General features: G+C 45.0%; 1 protein-coding gene across 5 annotated transcripts in view; it reads right to left on the bottom strand.

Moving 5' to 3' along the window:
• Positions 1–10642, bottom strand: part of Nf2 (NF2, moesin-ezrin-radixin like (MERLIN) tumor suppressor) — an 83103-nt gene extending 72461 nt beyond the window's left edge. For all 5 annotated transcript variants that reach the window (XM_055623876.1, XM_055623873.1, XM_055623877.1 and 2 more), the window contains exon 1: positions 10081–10642. In XM_055623876.1, the coding sequence (XP_055479851.1) occupies positions 10081–10194 (114 nt within the window). In that variant the 5' untranslated portion in view covers positions 10195–10642. The remainder of the gene's footprint in view (positions 1–10080) is intronic.
• Between the last annotated feature and the right edge of the window lie 13632 nt (positions 10643–24274).

The raw sequence follows: 24274 nt of genomic DNA, 5'->3' as shown, positions 1-24274 counted from the left end.
GGGGAGGCTGAAAGGAGCAGAGAGATGGTAAGGGGCTCAGCACATACTTCCATTTTGCAAAATCCCTCATAGAGTCGGACTTTGTGCCAGGCATTGATCAATATTTTGCCAATAACTTCCTACAAGAAGAATCACAACAACTCCCATCTTACCAATGATGCAAGTGAGAGGTAGAAACCAGTTCCTCAGAGGCAGCACCACACACCAGGGCCCCTAAGGCTATGATTCAAGGTCATCCTCTGCTACGTAGCAAATTCATGGCCAGATTGGGACACCTGAGTTCCATCCCATGCAAAAGTGGAAGAAGAGAGCTGAGTCCATGGAAGTTGTTTTCTGGCCTCCATCTGTGGGTTGTGACATATGCATGCCCTTTCACTCCAACAGTATTTTTAAGTTTAATTAAAACAAAAAACTAAAACTAAACAAGAAGTGCTAGGCCACAGGACTCTTCCAGCTCTGTGATAAACTTATGGGGACACTACCATACATGCAGAGCATTGCTGATTGGAACATCAGATGATTTGATTTTGATGATGTGTCCTTTTCCTTCAATCAACAGTGGTTACATTGAGACAGGAAGTAAGCTACTTATCATGTCTAACCTTCTATTCCCCCCTCCTGGAAACAGAGTAAACAACAACACCCATGTCCAAAGTGGTTTTGATCACTATTAGGTGATGCCGGCTGCCTAGCCCATGTGGGAATGCAGTCTCTCTTGAATGAATAAATGAAGCCCTGTTGTACCAAATGGAACCATGCAGTGATGCATTTCCATCCCACATAGCAACTGCTATCCCCCAGTCTTCCTCCGCTAAAGGACAGGCCCAGGGCACTAAGCAGCATGTTCCCTGCCTCTGCAGCAGCTCATCTTCACCCTGTCCAAACACAGACCAGAGCATTCCAAGGACTGTCTATACACACAGGACACAGTTCCTCAGTGCACACGGACAGTCCTCATCTCCTCTACAGCCTACAAAAGAAGCACAACCATAATTTTCAGGTATTACAGGCCTATATTTAGAGAAGTTTAGGAATAAAGACCATACTAAAAATACCAGGATTATTCCATCCTTTGTCCCCATTTTGAAGGTTCTTTCTGTTGTAGACAAACTATGTCTACTTGTTATATGGTCATATAACCCCCCCTATGATCATAACCCCATTTGGTTAAAACATTTAAAATGCCAACCAACATGAAAATGTTTTGTTTTTTTATGTAATACAGTATTAGAATCTCCCACAACTCAATTTCAAGAAATTTTTTCATATTTGGCTCATCTCACTGATAGATTGAATTATTAGAGAAAAATTCTAGCCTAGAAAAGAAATAACATAACCATTTAGCCTCCTGGCAAATTACATTCAGCACCTACTTTCTCAAGATGACAAATATCAAATCTCTCAAGTGGAAAAATCTTCTAGAGCATCAAGCCAATTGTGCAATGCAGCAAACAGATCAAGAAAGAAGGTCCACCCCCATCTCTGCAGCAAAAATCCTGAACTTACTGCCATAAGGTAACATGACTCATACACCAGCTACCACTGATTATAAAATCAGGTCCTTCTTAGAAGGCCACTACCATTTGACCTTAACAAAGCCGAGAGTTCCACAAGTACTGGTTTTCTTTTTTTCCTAAGCCATCTGCCATCTCCTTGTATAAGGCTGGCATACAAACATGGCAGAGTGAGACCATTTATCCTCTAAGCTCTCTCTACCACCACAGAAACTACTACTGCCTTTAACAAAATATTCGAACATTACTTGTAAACGTTTCCATTATAATTTGAAGTCCAGGGAGATGCAAAGACTTAATGAAAACCACAACAGGACAGTGCCAAGGTGATGCCAGCCTCCTATTTTAGAACAGTTATAGCCTTTCTGCGGCACTAAGCATCACACATCCTTGTCACAAGTGTGCAGGCCAGCATTATTGGTCCCACTTTACTGGTGTGGACAATGAGGTCCACAGAGTTCACATCCCAAGCAGAAGTGGGCAGGATAGAGGCAGAACTCTAAACCTCAGTCTGCCTTATTCAGAGCCCGTGTGCTTCCTATTATTGTTCTGCAACTCAAATTTTGCTGACCGGATCAGCAGTACAGGGTTCACCTGACTGCTAAGTAGAAATTTCTCAGCAGGATGCGGTGGCGCACACCTTTGATCCCAGCGCTCGGGAAGCAGAGGCACGTGGATACCTCTGAGTTTGAGGCCAGACCTGGTCTACAGAGTGAGTTCCAGGACAGTGAAAGTTACACCGAGAAACCCAGGTTGTATTAAGACCTTCAAAGGCTGGAAGCTGTACCTTAGCATCATGCCTTTCTAACTGCCACACCACTGTCCCTCTCTACAGATCTGCACTGGGGAAGATTCACACCAGGGACATTTAATGTTTGAACATATTTTTGTCACAACTCAGGATATATACATGAATGCTACTAGGATCTAAGGCTGGGGATCAATATCTTACAGTGCCTCTCAGCCTGGTAGACCAAGCCTGTAATCCACACTTACAGTAAGATCATTACAAGTTTGAGGCTAAGTCTGGACTACATAGTAACTTCCAGGCCAGCCAGGCCTACATGGAAAACTTTGAAAAAACAAAACAAAACAAAAAATCCCTACCGTGCACAGGACTGCTTCACCATACAAAAAAAGTATCCAGCCCAAATGCCAGCAGTGCTAAAGCTGAGAAACCACATCCTAGTTGATAACACTATCCATTATTTTTGGATCTACAGATTGTTTAGTTATTTTGTTTTTCAAGACAGGGTTTCTCTGTGTAGCCAGGGCTATCCAAGAACTCACTCTGTAGACCAGGCTGGCCTCAGAGATCTGCCTGCCTCTGCCTGAGTGCTGGGATTAAAGGTGTGTGCCACCATGCCAACTTACAGCTCATTTTTTGAATATTTATTTTTACAGTTTTAACTCTGTGTCCATGTAGGGGGTCTGTGAGTGGGCACCTGCATGCACAGGAATCTAAGTGTGCGTGGAGGCTAGCATAGAGCTCTCTGGAGCTGGAGTCACAAACAGTGCACAGCTGTCTGACACAGAAGCTAGACACCAACCCAGGTGTTCATCCAGCTGCAGCAGTTTACTGTCTGTTTTTGGTGGATTGGTTTTTTTTTTATTTTGTTTTTTTCTTTCGAGACAGAGTCTGTTTCACAACGTAGCCCCTGGCTATCCTAGAACTCTCAGTTTGAGAACCATGCTGGTCTCAAACTCAGAGATCCACTGTGCCTCCTGAGTTCTGGAATTAAAAGTGCATCCCACTGTGCCCAGCCAGGACATGGTCTTAATATTGAGCCATCTCTCCATCTGGGCATAGAGACACTTGTAACTCCAGCACTTGGAAGACTGAGGGAAATAATCAGTAATTCATGTTCACCTGCAGTTACATACTAAGCTCAAAGCCAACCCAGGCTATATGAAATCTTGACCCACTTCCTTCCCCAAAAAAGAACAAACAGCTCAGTGGTATAGCATTTGCCTGGTGGGCATGAGGCTCAATCCTCAGGACCACACACCCCCAAAAAGAAGTTCTCCTGACAAAATTATGGCTAGATAAATATTAAACAAAATTCTTTTCCTATAGGCTAGTCTCTCAGATTCTATCATAACATTTAGCAACAAGTTATTAGAGGTCACCATTCCAAATAGGGTCCATAGGACAAATCAAATTGTTCTTATTCTACATAGAGCTAAGAATCATTTTTTTAACTTTATGAAACTTTAAAAAATATTTATGAGTATTTGGCCTACATGTATGTCTGTGCACCATGGGTATGCCTAGTGAGTGCCCTCAGAGGTCAGAAGGGAGCATCAGATCTCCTGGAACTGAAGTTATTGGCAGTTGTAAGCCACATGGGAGCTGGGAATCAAACCCAGGTCTTCTGCAATAAGTGTTCTTAACTGCTGAGCCATTTTTCCAGCCCCCCAAATTATTTTTTAATGTATTTAATTTTAATTTATTTAATTATTTAATTTTTATCATCTATGAAATTCAAATTTCCATGTCCATAAAGTTTTATGAATAACAATACAGTAAGAGCCACTGCTTAGATTTAGCCTAAGGTAGTCATTATAAAAGTTTTTTACAGATGTAATTCACTTTTAGAATCCATCTATCTAAATTGTACAGTTCATTATTTAGCATATTCATAAAGTTCTATAGCTATCACCCATAGTAATTTTGAGATCTTTGTTTTTCAGCACTGGGGATGGAATCCAGGGCCTCACACATGCTAAGTACACACTCTAACCTTCAGCTCCAAGAACATTTTCATCACTTCAAAATGAAACTTCATATCCTTACACTAAAATACCCCTGAACTCCCATTCACTTTCTGAGACCTGAGCAACCACTAATCTGCATAAGCACCCTCTTCTCGATTTTCTATGGATGGAATTATGTTTCTTGTGCGAGTCCTGTGTTTTAAAGAGGTCTGTCCATGTTGAAACATCTATTGATATTTCATTCCACTTTATTGCCAAAACATAACCCATAGAATGCATATGCCATCTGCTGGTGGACAGCTGAGCTGTTTTCACTTCTTGGTTATTATGAATAATGTGGCGGTATCAGTAAGTTCCTTTGTAAACACATTATTTCTGTTTGATGGGTGTCTCTGAGTATAACTGATAAGATACAGAAACTATGCTTACAGTGAGGAACTGCCACACTATTTTTCGCACAGTGGCCTTCCCCACAGTCATAGACACTGGATAATTTTTCATTCCAGCATATTACTAGCTACCTTTCTTTGTAGTAAAGCCTTCATTATGCTTTTGGTTTACACTGTATGTTGTTACTGTTGTTTTGTTTGGCTATTTTCTAGACAGGATTTCTCTGTGTAGCCCTGGCTGTACTGGAACTCATTCTGTAGATCAGGCTGTCCTGGAATTTACAGAGATCCACCTGCTTCTGCCTCCCAAGTGCTGGGATTAAAGACAAAGGCCACACTGTCTGCCTATACTTTCTTGATGATTAATGACACCGAGTATCTCTTCATGTGTTTACTGGCTATATATCTTCATTAAAAGAATTTCTATCAGATCTTGTGTCCACTTTTTAATGGACACTTTTGATTGTTGAATTAGAAGATTTATTAAGCTTTAGATGTAAATCTGAGTTAGTTTTCTTGTTGCTGGGATAAAATATCTGACAAAAGCTGTGCAGTGGGGGCACATGCCTTTAATATTTTGTGGGGGTGGGGGAAGTTAGACACAGTCTCAATATGTAACTTTGGCTGCCCTGTAGACCAGACTGGCCTTAAACTCACAGAGATCCACTTGCCTCTGTGACTGCTGGGATTAAAGGCTCTTCAGATATGTTTCTCTGGTGATTCTAAAGCCAATCAAATTGACAACGATCAACAATCATGGCGAACTCTTATCAGCTCTGTGGTTTGCTACTTTTTCTCTTCACTTAATTCTGTCCTTTGAGGCACAAAAGCTTGACATTTCAAATGCGTCTATTTCTCAATGTGTGTGTGGCACAGTGTGTATGTACGCCTGTGTGTCAGTGCACTGACCAAAGGCAAGTGCAAAAGTCAACATGCCCCTTATGCTTCACTTTAGTTTTCGAGATGGAATCTCTCACTGAACCTGGATGGCCAGCAAAACTCCAAGATCTACATATCTCTACCCTCTTCTGACCTCCAAGGGTCATAGGTGGTGCACATACATATCTGCATGAGAAAACACTCAAAAACATAAAGTAACAAAAACACCCAGCACTGTGAGTCCTTTAACATTTACTTATTTTGTGTGTGTGTACACATTGGTACATATGTATATTTGTATGAAGGATAGAGGATAACTTGGTGTGACTCACACTCTTTAAAAAAAGATTTAGTTATTTATTTAATTTATGTAGGAGTGCTCTATCTGCACACCTGCATGCCAGTAGAGGGCACCAGATCTCACTATAGATGGTTGGGAGCCATCATGTGGTTGCTGGGAATTGAACTCAGGACTCTGGGAAGAGCTCTTAACCGCTGAGCCATCTGTCCACCTCTCCCACCCCCTTTTTGAAACAAGTTTCTGTGTGGCCTTGGCTGTCCTAGACTCACTTTGTGGACCAGGCTGGCCTGGAACTCTCAGAGGTCCACCTGCCCCTGCCTCTCCAGTTCGAGGATTAAAGTCATCTGCCACCACTACCAATGTCTTTTTTCTTTCTTTCTGCTGATAGTTCAAATTTGTAACTGGGGGAGTATTTTATTCCAGCTATTGTACTTTTCAACTCTAGAGCTTTCATGTGGTTCTCTTTTGTGATCCCTCTCTTTAGTGACTTCCATTTGATTTGGCAGTACTGTGGTACCTTCCCTTACTACTTTGTGCTTCCCTTAAGTTCTAGAAATGCATTTATAATGGCTAAATCTTGTGTGTGTGTAGACATGTGCGGTGCACAGGTGCACATGGACATGTAGACTCCAGAATGTCTCCCCTTATTACTCGCCACCTTATTTTTTGTGACACAGTCTCTCACTGAGTCTGGAGCTCAATGACTCAGTTGGACCGGCTGGCCAGCAAGCTCCAGAGATCTGTCTCCACCCTCCAGCACAGCTTTCACATGTGTGGTCAACATCAAAACTCAGACCGTCATACTTTCGTGGCAAGCCATTTATGGACTTCATAATCTCCCCTAAAGCCTTTCGTTAACTTGACCCCTGTTCACCCTCACACCTGTAGCTAGCTTTCCCACAGTCATCTCCTCCTCCCCTGTATGGATCAGACTTTCCAGTTTCTTTGCATATCTCATAGGTTTTTTTCTTTAATGTTTTGGACATGTCAGATAATACATCTTAGTGCCCTAGTGTCCCCTATCCAGGACTTTTATTTGTTGGAGGAGAGGCAGCATTCTAGCTCTGTCCTTGATTTTTTGAGAAAGGGCTTGCTATGTAACTCAAGCTGGCCTTGAACTCTGCATTCTTCTGCATTCAGCCTCCCAAGTACTAAGATCACAGACACAGACCATCAAATCTACATTCAATATCTACTCGCTGGGCAGTGGTAGCACATGCCTTTGACCCCAGAGCTCAGGGAAGCAGAGGCAGGCGGATCTCTGTGACTTCCAGGCCAGCCTGGTCCACAGAGAGTTCCAGGACAGCCATGGCTACACAGAGAAACCCTATCTCAAAAAAACAAAAGAAAGAAAGAAAGAAAGAAAGAAAGAAAGAAAGAAAGAAAGAAAGAAAGAAAGAAAGGCTTACTATTAACTTATTTGGTGACTGACTGGATGGTTGTAATAAAACCTACCCCAAACAGTGTGAAGGCTCATATTTCTTCATAGGGAGGTGTTGCTTTGGGTAGTTAACCTTGAATGACATGGCTTTAGTGTTCCCTTTCCATGATCATCCAACTGTTAAATTCTAATGGTGGCTTGTTTTTCTAATATTTGTAACAATGCCCTTGTATACAAACTAACCTATGGAATTACAGTCACTATGAGGGAACTTCTGAGATGAATGTTTGGTATTTATGCTTACCTAAGGAGGGCTCCCTAATAATTTCTTGCACACTGGAAAACATACAGTCTAGGCTATATCTTCATACAATCCAAACTTCTCTCACTAAAACCTAGTATTGTCAAGACTGCCTTCAGGCATGAACTTTCCCACTGTGTTTCAGGTGAGTTATTTCCTTTGGGGAAAGACTGGGAACAGTCTGAGTTTTGTGTGTCTTTTGGTGGAAACTTGAGCCACCTGTGTGTGCTCTATCAGAGCTATAACCCTAGTCCTGTTTTAAGTCCTGCTCCCTCCACTCCTCAGGCAAAAATCTGTGAGCCAGGATTCTAGAAATGGGAAAGGGAATAATGCAAGCTTTTCTCTGAGTTGTTCCCTTAGGACTGAGTCTTTGGTGGAAAAACACAGTGGGTAGAGGTTTCAACTTGCCTTCCCTGCGGTCAAACACCACCTCACAAGTCAAAGCTGGGGCAAGAGCAGTTAGTTCCTAAATTATCTCAGCCTGCCACACCCGGTTCCACAAGTAGGGATAAAAGGAGGCCCCATCATCCAAGCTTGCCGTCCTAGGACTTAAGCCTCAGCAGCACTGAGTCACACCACTGCCTCTCACCTTATTCAATTTTCATCAATTTCCTGTTGTAGCATTTGCTGTTCAACCCTTAGAACTATTTCCAAATGATATTTTCAAAAGAATTTTCACCAGTTTTGGAATAGACTATGTCAGTGGAGTCCTGACATGGTCATGCTTAAGTCAATCCTATCTAAGGGCAAAGCTAAAAAGCGGAGTCTTTCCAACAGAGTCTCTAAGGCCTGTAAAGCTGAAATGATTGACTATGGAGGCATGTGTAGAAACAATTTGCTAACTCCTGACTTACTGTCACTGCTACGAAAGCTGCTGGCCAAGAATCAACACTCTGGGTAGCAAGGACTAAATTGCTTAAGAGCCAGTATCATACTGACTAAAAGCTTGGTCTGAAGTTCAAAATCTTGAGGCACTATGCATATGTAAGAAGGAAAATTTAAGTTTTTCTCCCCCATCTGCTGAAGAGCCTTTGCCACCTTCTGAAGCCCAGGCTGAACTTCAACTCTCACCGCCCTCTGGCCCCGGTCTCCCAATTGCTGTGTTTACAGGTTTGTGCTGATGCACCCGACCCAAAATGTCTCACCTACCCAAAAAACAAAGAGGTGTGTGTGTGTTGCACGCCTTTAATCCCAGCACTTAGGAGGCAGAGGCAGTCGGATCTTTTGAGTTCAAGGCCAAGCCTGGTCTACAGACAGAGTTCCAGGAAAACAAACAAATAAAAAACCCAAACATGATGGGGGAGGTTTCTCCACCATCAACCAACCAACCAATTCTTTCTGCCGTTACATACCAATTAAGTAGCCTTTAATGCAATTCAGGTCTGACACACTCTACTTGGAATGCTAAATCTCTCAGAGATAAGTGCCAATCACATGCTTCTGCCACAACTCCCTCTGTGGGTTCAGATAATTTAGTAAAGCACCTCACAGCACTCATGTTTACCTATTTTTATTTTTAACCAAAGATAGCACAAGGGGGACAAGATACTACAAGATCTTCAAAAGTGTAAGGTAAGGCATTCGGGAAAGGGTGCAGAGCCTGCACTCCCATTCCCCATGCACACACTCAGATGGAGTCTCTCTAACCCCCATGCTTTCAGGGCTTTATGGAAGCTTAATTATATAGGCATTATTGATTAAATCACTGGCCGCTGGCAATCAATTTAACCTTCTGTCCCATCTTGGAAGAATTGAGAAGCCGTAACCTTAAGGACACTAACTAAGCCTTTCTGGCAACCAGGCTGCATCCGAAAACTACTATAACTTGGCAACAGCAGCCAACTCATTAGCACACAAAAAAGAAACTTAATACATTGGAGATTCCAAGGATTTTAGAAGCAATAAGCCAGAAAACCAGATCAAGTAGATTCCATTGTCACAGGTACCTACCTAACTAGTTTTTTGTTATTTTGGGGTTTTGGTTGGTTGGTTTTCGAGTTAAATGTGTAAATAACACTTCGCAAGTGTTCAGGGCTATAGATATAACCCAGTGACGGATAACACACACACACACAGACACACTCTTCAACAACTGATAGCTATCATCATCATGTTTGAAACTACGGAAAGTAAACTTTAAAGTTTGGAACAGAGAAAAGTACAAACTTTCAATTAAACTAGATACAACTTTTAAGATGCAGGGTGCATAGTAACACCTAGTGAACAACTCCCTGGAGTTCGAAGCTCAAGTCCTACACACTGTAAACCGGTTCGTCACCACGGAAGATCCCCGTGTTTTCCAATCGAAAATGAATGAAAATAGCTTTCAGGACGTCGTGCCAAAAACCAAGAGACCCAAGTTTTTAAAAACCGGGCGGGGGGAGGGAGGGGCCGAACAGCTTTAACTTGTGATCTGGGCCTAGAAAGCCCATTCCGGTTCCAGAAAACGATATATACAGAATCCCCCGAGCTTCCACCTCGGCTGTCAGCGCGGCGAGGGCACCCCGCGGATGGGGACGCGCGCCCCGGCCGGCCAGGCGGGGATTCCCCGGCTCTCCGCTCTCGCTCCCAGCCCGTCGGGGCTGGCAGCCAGTTACCTCGCAGTTGAACTCCATCTCGGCGTCCATGGTGACGATCCGCACGGTGAAGGTCTTGGGCTGCTTCCTCTTGAGCGAGCTGAAGCTCATGCGGGAAGCGATGGCTCCGGCCATGGCGCGGGGTCACCGGCCTGGGACCCTCTCACCCCTGGGAGCGCGTTCGGGGTCTTTTAGCCCCCCTGGAGGAGCTGCACAGGCCTCAGGACCACCATGGTGGCCGGCGGGCCGGCCCGAGGCGGAGCTAGGCGGCGTGGGTCCCCAGCGGCCAGCATGGGCCGCGAGGACCCGGCCCGGGGACGGAAAGGTGAGTGAAGGGGCACTGTCTGACGACGGCGGGGACAGGACGCCGGGAGAAGCGGGTGCGGCCCGGCGCCGGGGGACGCCCCTGGACAGGAACCCTCGACGGCTGCGGTGCGGACGCCGCGCCTCTCGGCGGCCGACGGGGGTCGCGGGGCCGCGCAGTAGCCGGGAGCGCCCGCGCGCGTGCGTGTCTGTCACCGGCCGGGCTCCGCGCGCCCTCGAGAAGCGTCCTCTACCAACCCCCACCACAGCGACCCGCCGGGTCCCCGCCCCGCCCTCGGGCCTCCCAGAACGCTACACACGGATGCAACCTAACCCATCCACCACACGCTCTGATTGGCTGGAACGACGAAAGGGGCGGGATTTACCCTCCGTCCCGCCCTCTAGATCCGCTCCACCAATTGGAAGTTGCACTGGGCCAGGGGCGCGGGTCTGTACTCGGCGTTGAGTGGCTGTAGCGGCGGTCACTCCGAACGCTTTTGTTCGTAAAGGATACGCCTACTCCAGCAAGACTGGTTGAGAAGGCGCAGGCGGCGCCTTTCCCGGGAAACCTGTGGAGGCCAGGGCAGCACCGCACGAGGTGCCTCCGCGGTCGGTTACAGTGCGTCGCCCCAGAGCATCCGTCGTGTTTGGGACACCCGGCCAAAATTCCTCCCTGGCGCTTAATTACGTGTACTGAGCTGTGTTTCCCAGACTTTAAAAATAGGTTGCGAGGCCTCTTAAGTTGCCCCGACTTACCTGCCTGATCCTCAGCTTCTTCTTATTTTTTTTTAAGAACATTAAAAAGAGAATCAGCACAGGAGTCGCGACTGTTCTTGCATTACGAAGCACTGAAGCTTGTCTAATACATACGGAGAGCTTTAGGAAGGCGTGTGATGCTCGTTAGGGTCCTCTGAAACCGGGCTAGCTGTCCGTCAGAGGGGAAAGTGAAAACGCTACTTTCATTTGATCTTCTGTGATTTTGTTCGTTGGCTTGCTCTTCAAACTACATATGGGTAGCACTTGTACCTAGAGTTTTTGTTTGTTTTAGAGATCGTGTTCCGGTCACTGTAGCGGAAGAGACCATCCTGACCACAGCACCTCTTACAAAAGAAAGCTTTCTTTTTTCAAAAGCTTACTCCGTTATCATCAGGGTGGGGAGCATGGTGGGGCAGTGGCTGAGAGCTAGATCCTGAACAGAAATGTTAGAAAGGGAGACAACCACTACGGGCTTTTGAGGCTTCAAAACCCCTCCTCCAACAAGGCCACACCTCCTAATCCTTCTAATTCTTTCAGAGTGCCACTTTCAAACAGTGACTAAGCATTCAAATATGTGACCTGGTGGGAGCCATTCTTACTCAAACCACCACAATTTTCATGATATGCAAATAAATATTTTGCAGCATATGTGTACCTTGCATGTCTACCTGGCACTTATGCCCGAAGAGGGTTCCAGATCCGATGAAACCAGAGTTCAGGCCGTTGTTAGCCAGTGGGTGGGAGAAAGTTGACCTGGGTCCTCTACAAAAGCAGTCATTACTTTTAAGCACTGAGCCATCTTTCTATCCTTTGTTTGTTTGTTTGTTTGTTTGTTGAGACACGATCTCCCTATGTTATCTGGGGTGTCCTGGAACCCCTGGACTCAAGCATGCCCTCTGCCTCAGCCCCTCAAATCTCTTAAATTTACAGCCCTGGCCATGTGTGGTGGCACACACCTTTAATCCTACTACTACTGGGGAGGCAGAGGCAGGAGGATCTATATAAATTTGAGGCTAGCCTGGTCTACACAATGAGTTCCAGGACAGGACAGCCAAGACCTCACAGAGAAACCCTGTGTTGAAAACACAAAACAAAACAAACAAAAATACACACCCTACAGCTCTGGCTTGACTTCTTTTGTGGAGGAGGGTTTGTTTTTATTTTGTTGTCCTTGTTTAGTTTTTGTGTGGTGGGGTCCAGGATCTCTTTATGTAGTCCTGGCTGTCCAGGAACTGCATATCTAGACCGGACCAACCTCAAATTCACAGAGGTCCCCAGCCTCTGCCTCCTAAGTGCTAGAACAAAGGTGAATACCACCCCACAACCCCTCCACTCCCTACCCAGCTTAAATTCTGTTTTTAACTCAATCTCATGGTATAACAGAGACCACTGAGTGTATTTTAAATAAACAATAAGCACCCCATAAATGATGATGATGATGATGATGATGATGATGATTATAAATTTACTCCTTAAGTGCTCTATTAGCATTCTCCTTACTCTGAAAATGACAAAACTGAGGCCCAGCATAATAGCATCTTATACTTGACTCAGATCTACAAAACTACAAAACTAGCTCTAGCCCAGAACTGCTGGTTTTACCAGTGTGCTACGCTAGGTAAACCTTCTCTGTTCTCCTGCTGCAGCTTCAAAAAAATATGGACTGGGAATGGGACTAACAAACAACGTATAAGGATTTGTAGGTATGCGAATATCATAAGAGACAGGGCTGGGTAATTGTTGCCTGGACCTACCAGAGAGGCTGCCACCAACACAGTGATCCTTTGGAGTACTGTGGGCTTGGCACGGGATTATTTTCATTTTTATTGCTTCAGTTCTTCCCTGCAGGTGGGAGAACCAGGTTGGATTCTTCCTTGGGCTTCCTGCCGAGACAACAAATAACCCGGGACCAAAGATGCTGCCAGTAAATAAATGATTTGGAGACCCCACGGAGGAGCATTGGAAGGAAGTAGATCACACAGCAGGAACTAAAATATAAGGTTTATGATCAGTAATAGTTCATTTTTATAGAAGACTTTCTAGGTGCTAGACTCCAGGCTAATCTGCAAAATGCTCTATTTAAAGTTCCTGGGATGGTGTCCAAGTAAGACAGGTAGTTCTGAATCTCAAAAGTGAGAGCCAGAAATGAAAATAGATATGATGGGGGCTAGAGAAATGGCTCAGTGATTAAGAGCATTTAGTGCTCTTACACAGACCTTGAATTAAATTTCCAGGACCCAAGTAGGGTAGCTGACAACAACCTATAAATCTAGCTCCAGGGGAATCTGATGCCCTCTGCTGGGCTCCTTGGCACCTGCACTCTCATGCAGGTACCAATACACTAACACATACACATAATTTAAAAATAAAATGGGTGAGGTTCAGTAGTTAATAGCATTGGCTTGTCCTCTAGAGGACTTGGGTTCAATTCCCAGCATCTACATGGTGGCTCACAACCATCTGTAACTCTTGTTCTTAGGCATCTAACTGTAGTGGGCAGAAAAACATGTAGGCAAAACACTCATAAAATAAAAGATACTAAAAAAAACCAAAAAACAATATGATCTGGGCAATGATGGCAGAAACCTTTAATCCCGGCACTTGAGAGGCAGAAGTAGACAGATCAGAGTTTGAGGCCAGCCTGGTCTGCAGAGTGAGTTCCAGGACAGCCAGGGCTACACAGAGAAACCTATCTCAAAAAAAAAAAAAAAAAAAAAAAAAAAGATTATTATGATGATAAAAAATAAAATAAAACAGGAGCTGGGAGAGGACAAAGAAGTTAAGAACGCTGGCTGTACCAAGTATGATAGCCCATGCCTTTAATCCCAGCACTCAGAAGTAAGATGGGAGATTCTCTGTAAGCTCAAGGCCAGGCCAGCTACACTGTGAGTTCCAGGACAGCCAGGGCTACCCAGAGAGGCCTGTCAAAACAAAACAAAACAAAACAAAACAAGAAAGCCCTGCTGTTCTTCAGAGTACCCAGGCTTGCTTTTCAGACCTATATAACGGTTCACAACTGTCCACAACTTCATTTCCAGGGGATCTAATGCCCTCTTCTTGCCAACTCAGGCACTAGGCACACAGACATACATGCAAGCAAAACATCTACACACCCAATTTTTTTATTAAAAAATCTTTTAGAAAAATAGATATGGCCATGCATGGTGGTGGCACACATTTTTAATTCCAGTAGTCAGCATGCCAAGGCTGGTGGACCTTATGAGTTCACAGCCAGCCAGGGCTACATAATGAGACTTGAGCTGACAGACAGTCACAGAGAATCCTTTTAGTGGAATCAATTTTATGAGGTTGGTGATATAGCTCAGTTAATATTGTGCTTGCCTAGCATGTACAAAGTCCTGTCCAATGGTGGTGCTGTCCTATGATGCTGGCAATCTGAAGATAAAAACAGGAGAGTCACAAGTTCAGGGTCATCCTCAGCCATGTAATGAATTTGACACACTCCACTGCTTGTGCTTCTAGTGGCCGGTTTCTGTTTTTAATGACCTGTTGGGGTTTACATCATTTCACAAGTAATCCATATACATCTTTTAAAAATGGAAACCAGACTAGGTGGTTCCTACATGTAATTCTATCACTCAAAAGACCGAGACACTAAAGAGGGTAACAACTTTGAAACCAGCCTGGCCTACATGGTGAAACTGACACCAGCCTGTACCATACCAAAAAAATAAATAAATAAAAAGTCTTCAAAAAAGGAGCGAGAAGGGGAGTCCATGGGGAAGTCTGGAGAGTGAGAGCTAGGGCTGGATATGAGCAAATACAGTGTTTACATGTATGAATTGTCAAAGAATAGATGTAAGGAGTCTCTAAAGGGAGGGGCAGTCCCACAAGGGGAGGCAGAGGCAGGCGGATCTCTGGGAGTTTGAGGCCAGCCTGGTCTACAGAGTGAGTTCCAGGCCAGCCAGGGCTACGCAGGGAGACCCTTTCTTTAGAAAAGAAAAGGAGATGAGGCTGTGGCTCAGTTAGCACAGTGCTTCTTTAGCATGCCCAAGGCCCTGGGTTCAGTCCCCAGCATGGAATAAACCTGCGCCAGTAATTTCAGCATTCCAGAGGAATATCAGAAGTTCAAGGTCATGGTTCCTGGCTGACTTGGAATATAGGAGATCCTGCCTCAGGAAAAAAGGGGCTGGGGGAGGAGAGGAGAAGCAAAGAGAAGGGAAGGGAGTACAGATGAAGCTGACAGAGTATTTCAAAGGTAGAGGAGTAGGCTAGCAAGCTCAAGGCTAAGGCCTGCCTCCACAGCAAAATAATAATCAGTGAGATAGCTCAGTGGGTTAAGGTACCTGCTGGCAATACTCCTGGGGCCCACATGGTGGAAGGAGAAAATTGATTCCCAAAAGTTGTCTTCTGACCTCCAAAGGTGTGCCGTGGCACACTCAGGCACTCATACAAATAAGTAAGTAAGTAAGTAAGTAAGTAAGTAAGTAAGTAAGTAAGTAAATAAATAAATAAATAAATTAATTGTTTTTGTTTTCCAGGCAGGGTTTCTCTGTGTAGCTTTGGCTATCCTGGACTCACTTTGTAGACCAGGCTGGCCTTGAACACACAGAGATTCACCTGCCTCTCCTCCTGAGTGATGGGATCACAGGTGTGTGCCACCATGACCATCTATAAAAAATAAATAAATAGATGTTAAAAAAAAAAAAAGAAAGAAAGAAAGAAAGAAAGAAAAAAAAGCCAAAAAACAGAAAACTATCTCATTCTAAAATGGCCTCCAACTGTTCATGGCCTTCGATAACAGACAACTTTGGGTTGGAACAAATCCTATGAATTTGGCAGGATAGTCCCTTTGTGGTTCTTTTTATGACAAAGGGACATTATACAGAATATTTAAAGGATGAAACCCTAAAGGGAGGGGGAGCAGGCTGGGCTGTACCATTGTCTAATCACATTTGACATAAGGGGCTGAGCAAGGGAGTTTCCATCAATGAGGATAGGAGTAGGTTCCTGAGCCTGGGAACATGAACTTTGACCCTGGTAGCAAGATGGAGGAGTTGTCCTTGAGATAGCTGGATTTAAACAACTGTCTCCTTACAACAGAAGCTGTTCAGCTATTGGGAAGTCCCCAGCTCCCAAGGGCCTGGGACTTTGAATTTAGTTCTTCCTATGATTAAATGGAGTCTGAAAAGCTGGTAGTACTTAAACTAAGTTTCTTTAGCTCACTCTCAACACCTCCATGTGGGTGCTGGGAACTGAACCTGGGTCCTGTGCCAGAGCAGGAAGCACTCTTAGTCACTGAGCCATCTCTTCAGCCCCCCCTGAGCTAACTCTTAAGGGGATCTAGGAGTAGAAGACAAAAGAAGCCAGAGTAACATGCTCCTGCTGGCTGGGAAGAAAGCAAATATTTAAGATTTGGACTACCTGGGGAGCCACAGAGCAAGGAATTCTGGGTGGCCTCAGGGACCTGGCAATGACCCTTAGCCAATAGCTGAAGGAAACAGGCCCTCAGTCCTGCCGTCATGAATATTGTCGTTTCATCAACAATCTGAGCGAGCTCTAGGGGAAGCCCTGAGCTGCAGATGAGAACTGTGACGTCGCGGACACACCGCCTGCAGCCTTTGTGAAACCCTGAGTGGAATTCCATGCTCAACTAAACCCAGGTGTGCTGGATGATAATAAACAGGTTATTTTAAGCCACTGGATGTGTAGCAACTTGCTACATAGCAATAGGAACTTGAAAGCAGAACAGAATTTAACCAGAGAGCAAAACAGATTTCAACATGTATAATCCACCAGTCAATGGCACTTCTCTACTATTTATTGTCTTGTGGCTTGCTGATTTTCTATTCAGTAACATGTAGTGAGGTGTCTGTGGTGCCATATGCCTGTAATCTCAGCATCTGGGAGGCCAAAGCACGAGTTGTCACACAAATCAAAGCCAGCTTGATCTCCGTAATAAGTTATAGACCAATCAGAGCGATGTAGTAAGACCCTGTCTCAAAAAAACCAAAACCAGCTGGGCGGGCACTTGCCTTTAATCCCAGCACTTGGGAGGCAGAGACAAGTGGATCTCTGTGAGTTTGAGGTCAGCCTGATCTGCATAGTGAGTTCCAGGACAGCTAGGACTACACAGAGAAACCTTGTCTCAAAACAAACCAACGAAACCCCAAAACCAACAAATTAAAAAAAAAAAAAACATTTTAAATATCATGAATATACTTTCATATCATTAAATATTCTATGATATATTTTTAAGGGCTGCACAGGACTCAGGTAGGCAATCATGTTTTCTTCCTGGAATTTGTTATTAGGAAACTCGGGACCTCTGGCAATCCCACCAGGCTTTCTCTTTTTTCTATTCTTTCTGCCCTTATTAATTTTTCGATGGTTTTCCCTTACCCATTTACTATTTATTCATTGTGTCAGTTCTATTTCTAAATTTATAGATCTCTTGTTTTAAGACTTTTTGGACAGAGCAATGATGACACGCGCCTTTAATCCCAGAACTCAAGAGGCAGCAGCAGGAGGATCTCTGTGAGTCAACACCAGCCTGGTCTACAGAATGAGTTCAAGATCAGCCAGGGCTACACAGAGAAACCCTGTCTGGGAGGTGGGGAAGCCAGTTTTGGGGTGTTTTCTTTTCTATTTCATTAAGACATATAACCTAGGCTGGTCTCAAACCATCTGAGGATGATCTTGAATTGATCTTCCTGCCTCCACCTCTCAATTCCTGGGAACATGGACATGCATCAACAGACCCAGCCCTACTCTCTCAACCCTTTGCTTTTCTTAGGTTAATACTTTATACCATATCAGTAAGTAAGTGGGTTTTGTTTTTGTTATTGTTTTGTTTCTGAGGCAGCGTCTTTCAGCGTAGCCTTGGCTGTCCTGAAACTTGTTCTGTAGACCAGGCTGGTCCGGAATTCAGCGATCTGCTGCCTCTGCCTCTCAAGCGCTGTGATTAAAGGTGTTCCACCACACTCAGCCACAAAGCTCCTTTTTATGAAACAACCAGATTTTTTACATTTAAACTAATGTTAGGGGCTGAGTAAATGACTCAGAGGATGAGCACTGGCTCCTTTTCCAGAGGACCTCGTTTCAGTTTCCAGCATCCATATAGCAGTTCACACCTGTCTGTAACTCCAGTTACTGCAGAGCCAACATCCTCATCTTCTGGCCCCTGAACACATACCAAGCACTCATATGGTGCGCTTACATACATGCAGGATAAGCACTGACATGTAAGATAAAAAGAAATATTTTTTTTTGGTCGAGACAGGGTTTCTCTTTGCAGCCCTGGCTGTCCTGGAACTCACTCTGTAGACCAGGCTGGCCTCAGACTCAGAGATCTGCCTGCCTCTGCCTCCTGGAGTTCTGGGATTAAAGGTGTACGCCACCACTGCCCATAAAATGTTTTTATTTTAAGAAGCATGAGACTAAATAATACAACACATAAGCATACAAACATATAGATAAACTAATGTTAGATTTCATCATTGCAAAAGCAGGAGTTTCCCTGGGGCCTTCATTCAACTTGCCTTAATGTTGACATCTTACTTACTCACAATATAATGTTCAGAACCACAAAATTAGGTACCGAGAGCTGGGCAAGCAGTGTGTGCCTATGGTCTCAAATATTGAAGAGGCCGATCGAGGGAGACAGCTTGAATGCAGGAGTGTGAGAACGGCATGGGGAACGTAATAAGAACTTTTGACTTGGGCTGAGAAGATGAAGTGCTTGCTTAGCATGCAGGATGGGCTGGGTCCAACTCCCAGAGAGGCAGCTGGGAAGACAGACAGACAGACAGGAGAATGTGGGAAGATCATTTGACCCCAGGAGTTGAGGACTATGGTGGTATCGGTTACTCTTTGTTGACACATCATGAAGTCAACTGAGAAGAAACCTCAGTGGAGGAATTGTCTGCATCCCCCTGGCCTGTCAGCAAGTCTATAGGGCATTTTCTTGATTAATGTGTGATTCAGGGAGGGCACAGCCCATTGTGTGTGGTACTGCTCTGAGACAGGTGGTCCTGGGTTATGTAAGAAAGCAAACTGAGCAAGCCAGTAATCAGCATTCTTTTTTCTGGTCTCTAATTCAGTTTCTGCTTTGAGCTTCTGTTCTGGTTTCCCTTTGTGATGGACTGTAGCTTGTAAGATGAAATAAATACTCTCCTCCCCAGGTTGGTTTTGGTCAATTCTCTATCATAGCAACAAAAAGCAAACTAAGAAATAATGCTCGGGGCAACTGTGGTATGTACAAGGAGGGGAATCCGTATTGCCTAAGGATGGGCTGAATGTGCCCAGGACAAACCATGTCAACCTAGAGCAGGTCAAATACACATGATAATCAGTAGTGAGACAGAACATGTGGATAACCTCTGCATTACAGCCTGGCAATGTAATAAGGTACCAGCCCCCAGCTCTGAAAACAACAAAAGCACGAGCTGTTTGCCACAGTGGCAGACATCTATGAATGGGCATTTGGAAGGAGTGGGGCTGAGACACAAAGATCATGTGTTCAGGGGTAGCCTGGGCAAGCAAGATGTGGAAGGAGGGACAGAAGGAAGGAAGGAAGGAAGGAAGGAAGGAAGGAAGGAAGGAAGGAAGGAAGGAAGGAAGGAAGAGAGAAAGGAATGTTGGATGGCTGGTGTGTAGATCATGTGACACCAAAACAGGAACAAGGACAATACAGCTTGCAAGTTAATGGGAGTTCAATACAGGAAAAAATAGACCTTGCAGGTTAAAGGTTCTGCTTGCATTTAAGACAGTTAAGAATAAGTTCTTGTCTGTCCTGTGTTTGTTTGACCCCCCTGCACCGGATGCGCTTGATCACGTGTGGGTGGGAGGTACACGGGCAGGAACTACATCAGGATGCATACTTGCTCTTGGCTAGATGTAGACAGGAGATACACAGGCAAAAAGTCTGTAGAGATATATGCTTGCCTGATTGGATGTGAGGGAAATATGGTGGTGGCCTTCTGGATTCACCTTCACAAGCCCCTGAAAATGTGACTTGTCGCCATTTCCTGAGCACCCCAGAATGGCTCTGGCCACAGCCCATAATACTTCAACAGTCATCCCTTGTGTTTATGACCTTAGGACTTTTTTTTTTTTAAGAGTCAACCAATTATTTGACAAATCTCTCTCTCCTTTTTTTTTTTTTGACATAGGGTTTCTTCTCCTCCTCCTCCCCCCCCCCCCCTCCCTCCCCCTCCTCCTCCGCCAAGGCTTTGGAAAACCAGGGCTTGCTAGGCAAGCGCTCTACCACTGAGCTAAATCCCAAACCCTGACACAGGGTTTCTTTCTGCAGCCTTGGCTGTCCTGGACAGGCTTGCCTCAAACTCACAGCGATCCACCTGCCTCTGCCTCCCTGAGTGCTGGGATTGCAAAATGTTTTTTGTTGTGGCTTTGTTTTCTATTTTCCAATGTTCTGGCATTTTGTTTTGGTTTTGGAAACAGTCTAAACAAATAGCTCACCCTGGGCTGGAATTCAATATCCCCTCCCCTCCCCCAGCCTCCCAAAGAGCTAAGAGCACACACTTAGCTTCTGGATGTTCCATAAGCTGCATCACATTGCTTTGAGGATGGGGTGGAGAGAGGTGCCTGCTCGCCAGGGACTGTAGGCTTGGGAGGTGATCTGGCCTAGTAAACACACCTTGCCATGGCGGGGGTGCTTTCCTAAGTGCCACTCTGAGGCACCAAGCTAGTTTTTGGTTTGTTCGAAATAGAATCTCATTGTGTAACCCCGCCTGGTCTAGAACTCAGCTCAGCTCACAAAGATCTGCCTGCCTCTGTCTCAAGAGTGCTGGGATTAAATAAAGGGTCACACCACCCTTCCCCGCTGAGGCAGTGAGTTTGAAAGAAGGCAAGCTGCAGAAAATAAATTTCATGTGAAAGAACCGTGGTGGAGAACCATTGTTGAAAATCTAGTAGTCCCTCAATCACCCGGAACCTGAAAATGGTAAATGTTAAGTTTCAGAAATGAAAATTCGTATGTTTTCAACTGTGTGCTATGGAGTGCTGTGAGGAGCTCTTGCCAGGTCCTGTCCTGTCCTACCCTGCTCACCTGGAGAATGAGTCATCCCTTTGTTCAGCTTACCCTGTTCTGGCGCTGGGCCCACAGTTTCATAAGAATGGCATGCTACTGGAGGAAAGCGACCTGCCTATAGCAGCCACTGTCTAACTTGCAATTTACTGCTGTTTCTTTCTTCTGTAAATTGATCCGACACTTTTTTGTTTGTTTGTTTGTTTGTTTTGTTCTTGTTTTTCCCATGTGGGAGGTTTTATTAAGGGAAGGGGAGGGGTTACAGAGACTTTCTCTGGGTAAGGAAAGAAAGAGAGAGCTTGTTTGTTTTTAAGGCAGGGTCTCTCTGAAATAGGCTGGCCTGTAATTTGAGCTCTTTCTGCCCCAGGCTCCCTGAGTCCTGGGATTACAGACATTCATACCAGGCTGATACTTGGGGGTTTTGGGCTGATATTTTATTACTTTTCTAGGGCCACTTATCCAACATACCATAAAATGGGTCACCTAGAAAAACAGAAGTTTCAGGCAGGGGAAGTGGCTCCGTGGGTAACACACTTGCTATATAGCATGAGGACTGGAGTTTGAATCCCAAAACCCACGCTAAAGTCAAGCAAACAGTAGTGCCCAGGTCTGTTACCCAGGCCTCCTGGAGGGCATGGAAGCAAAAGCAGGAGAACCCCTAGGAGTTTGAGAACCTTGGCTAATGCAATGGATGCAGCACCAAACAGCAAAGAAACCCTGCCTCACACTAGGTGGAAGCCAAGGGCTGACACCCAAGGTGGCCTTCTGACCTCCACGTATGCTGTGATACACTCGTACTCACACACACACACCCATACAAACACAGAAGGAAGTTAAGGAGGGAGGGAGGAAGAGAGGATTTTTTTCCTTTCTTTGTTTTTTTTCTCTTTTTCTCCCCCCCCGTATTTTGTTTTTCTTTTTTTTTTTTAACTTTTATTAATTACACATTATTCATTTTGTATCCCCCAATAAACCCCTCCCTCTTCCCCTGCCGATCCAGCTCTCCCCGTATTTTGTTTTTCAAGGCAGAGTTTCTCTGTATAGCCTTGACTATCCTGGTACTTGATCTGTAGACCAGGCTGGCCTCAAATTCACAGAGATCGCCTGCCTCTGTCTCCTGAGTGCTGGGATTAAAGGTTTGAGAGGAATTTTCTTGTCTCCCGGCTCTGGAGGCAGTAAATATGACTGACACCAGGGTGTCAATCTAGACCTCCGCCACCTTCAAAGGAAAGAACCCTTCCTTATGCTTCCAGCTTCTGATGACCCTAGACAGGGCTTGGCTTGTTGCAGCATATCTGCAGTCTTTCTGCGGCCTCACCTCAGATGTCTTCACACCATTTTCCCTTAGCACTAATCTGCCTCTGGTCAGATTCCCACCTTTTATTAAGATACCTTAGTAAAACACCATGACCAAGTCAATTTATGAAAAAGAGAGCATTTAATTGGGTTTATGGTCTCAGAGGCTTAGAGTCCAAGATGGCAGAGCATGGTGGCAATAACAGCTAAGAATTCACACCTTAATCCTCAAACGGGAAACAGGGAGACCCTGGGAATGCCTTAGTTCTTTTGAAACCTCAAAGCCCACCCCAGTGGCAAACATCCTCACTTTGTAGACCAGGCTCACAGTGATCCACTTGCCTATCCCTCCCCTGGGCTGGGATTACGGGTATGTACCACCACGTCCAGCTCACAACTCCTTTTTATTGTTTGTTTGTTACAGGGCCTCTCTGTGTAACCTTGGCTGTTGGCCTCAAACTCAGAGATCCTCCTGCTTTGCTTCCTGAGCGTTGGGATCGTTAGGTCTGTGACTTGCTGAAGACCCTAAACTCAGATAGTATTCAAAAACAAAGATTGTTTATTCTGCAGAAAATTCCAGCATTATGGGGTTGTTTACTCAGACAAAATGGCAACGACCCCGGGTGGGCTCAAAGGTCTCTTTTGAAGCCAGAAAGGGAAATTCCTACTGTGGCTGCATAACCTCAGTTGGGGCTGGCTGGTGCCCACAGAGGCTACCTGACTCTGGTTAGGATTTAGGGGCTTTCAGACCCATACCTAAGCAACCCTATCCTCCCCCGGCCAGATGGCTTGGCTATTGCTGACTGGTTGCCCCTTTTTGTGTTCTTTTTCCCTGTAACTCTTAGGCCTGTTCTGTCTAGCAAGAAAATGAGGCCTGTCATGGAGTTGGTCAGGCTTATTTAACCAGGCCCTCTCAGGATCATTACCTGGCAAGATCGCAACTCCTAATCCTTCCTGGACAATTCCACCAACTGGGGAGCAAGTATTCAAACACAGGATCCTATGGAGGCCATTCTGATTGAAACCACCACATGGCTCGTTCTAATGACTTCATTTTCATTTGATTGCCTTAAAAAAAACTTTTAGTAAGTGAACATGTCTGTGTCTATGCAAGTAAGCATGGGTGCCATGGAAGCCGGTGGTGTCAGGTTTCCTGGAGGTGCCCAGCACTCTGGAGGCAGGAGCAGGTGGATCTCTGTGAGTTTGAGGCCAGCCTGGACAGCCAAGGCTACACAGAGAAACCCTATCTCAAAAAAACACACCAAAAACAAAACAAAAAAGAAGGCCCTAAATGCAATATCCAAGCATGATGGTACAAGATTATAATCACAACACTCAGGAGGTAGAGGCAGGAGGATTATAAATTTGGGGCCAGTCTGGGCCACATGGCAAGACCATGTCTCAAGAAAATCCAAACCAAGCTAGGTAGTGTTGGTATACATCTTTGATCCCAGCTCTTTGGATGTAGAGCTCCTGTAGAGGCAGGAGAATCTCTGTCTGAGTTTGAGAGGAGGCCAGCCTGGTGTACAGAGTGAGCTCTAGGACAGCCAGGGCTATACAGAGAAGCCCTATCTCAGAAAACAAAAAATCCAATCCAAACCAGACAAACAGCAGCAAAACTCAAACAAGAAACAAACAAAACAGGAGAGGGTGACGGCCTGGGAGGCAAAGGTGCTTGACAGGAAAATCTGACAAGCTGAGCTTGATCCTCAGAACCTATGGTAGGAGAGAACTGACTGATGAAATTTGCCCTCTGACCTCCAAATGCATGCCACCACGGCACACCCATGTCCACGTGTGTCACACACACACACACACACACACACACACACACACACACACACACACACA

The sequence above is a fragment of the Psammomys obesus genome, unplaced genomic scaffold (assembly GCF_907164565.1).
Source record: "Psammomys obesus unplaced genomic scaffold, mPsaObe1.curated_primary_1811, whole genome shotgun sequence".
In the NCBI taxonomy this organism is placed as follows: Eukaryota; Metazoa; Chordata; class Mammalia; order Rodentia; family Muridae; genus Psammomys; species Psammomys obesus.
The sequence above is the reverse complement of the archived record's forward strand: the minus strand, read 5'-3'. Positions and strand labels throughout refer to the sequence as shown.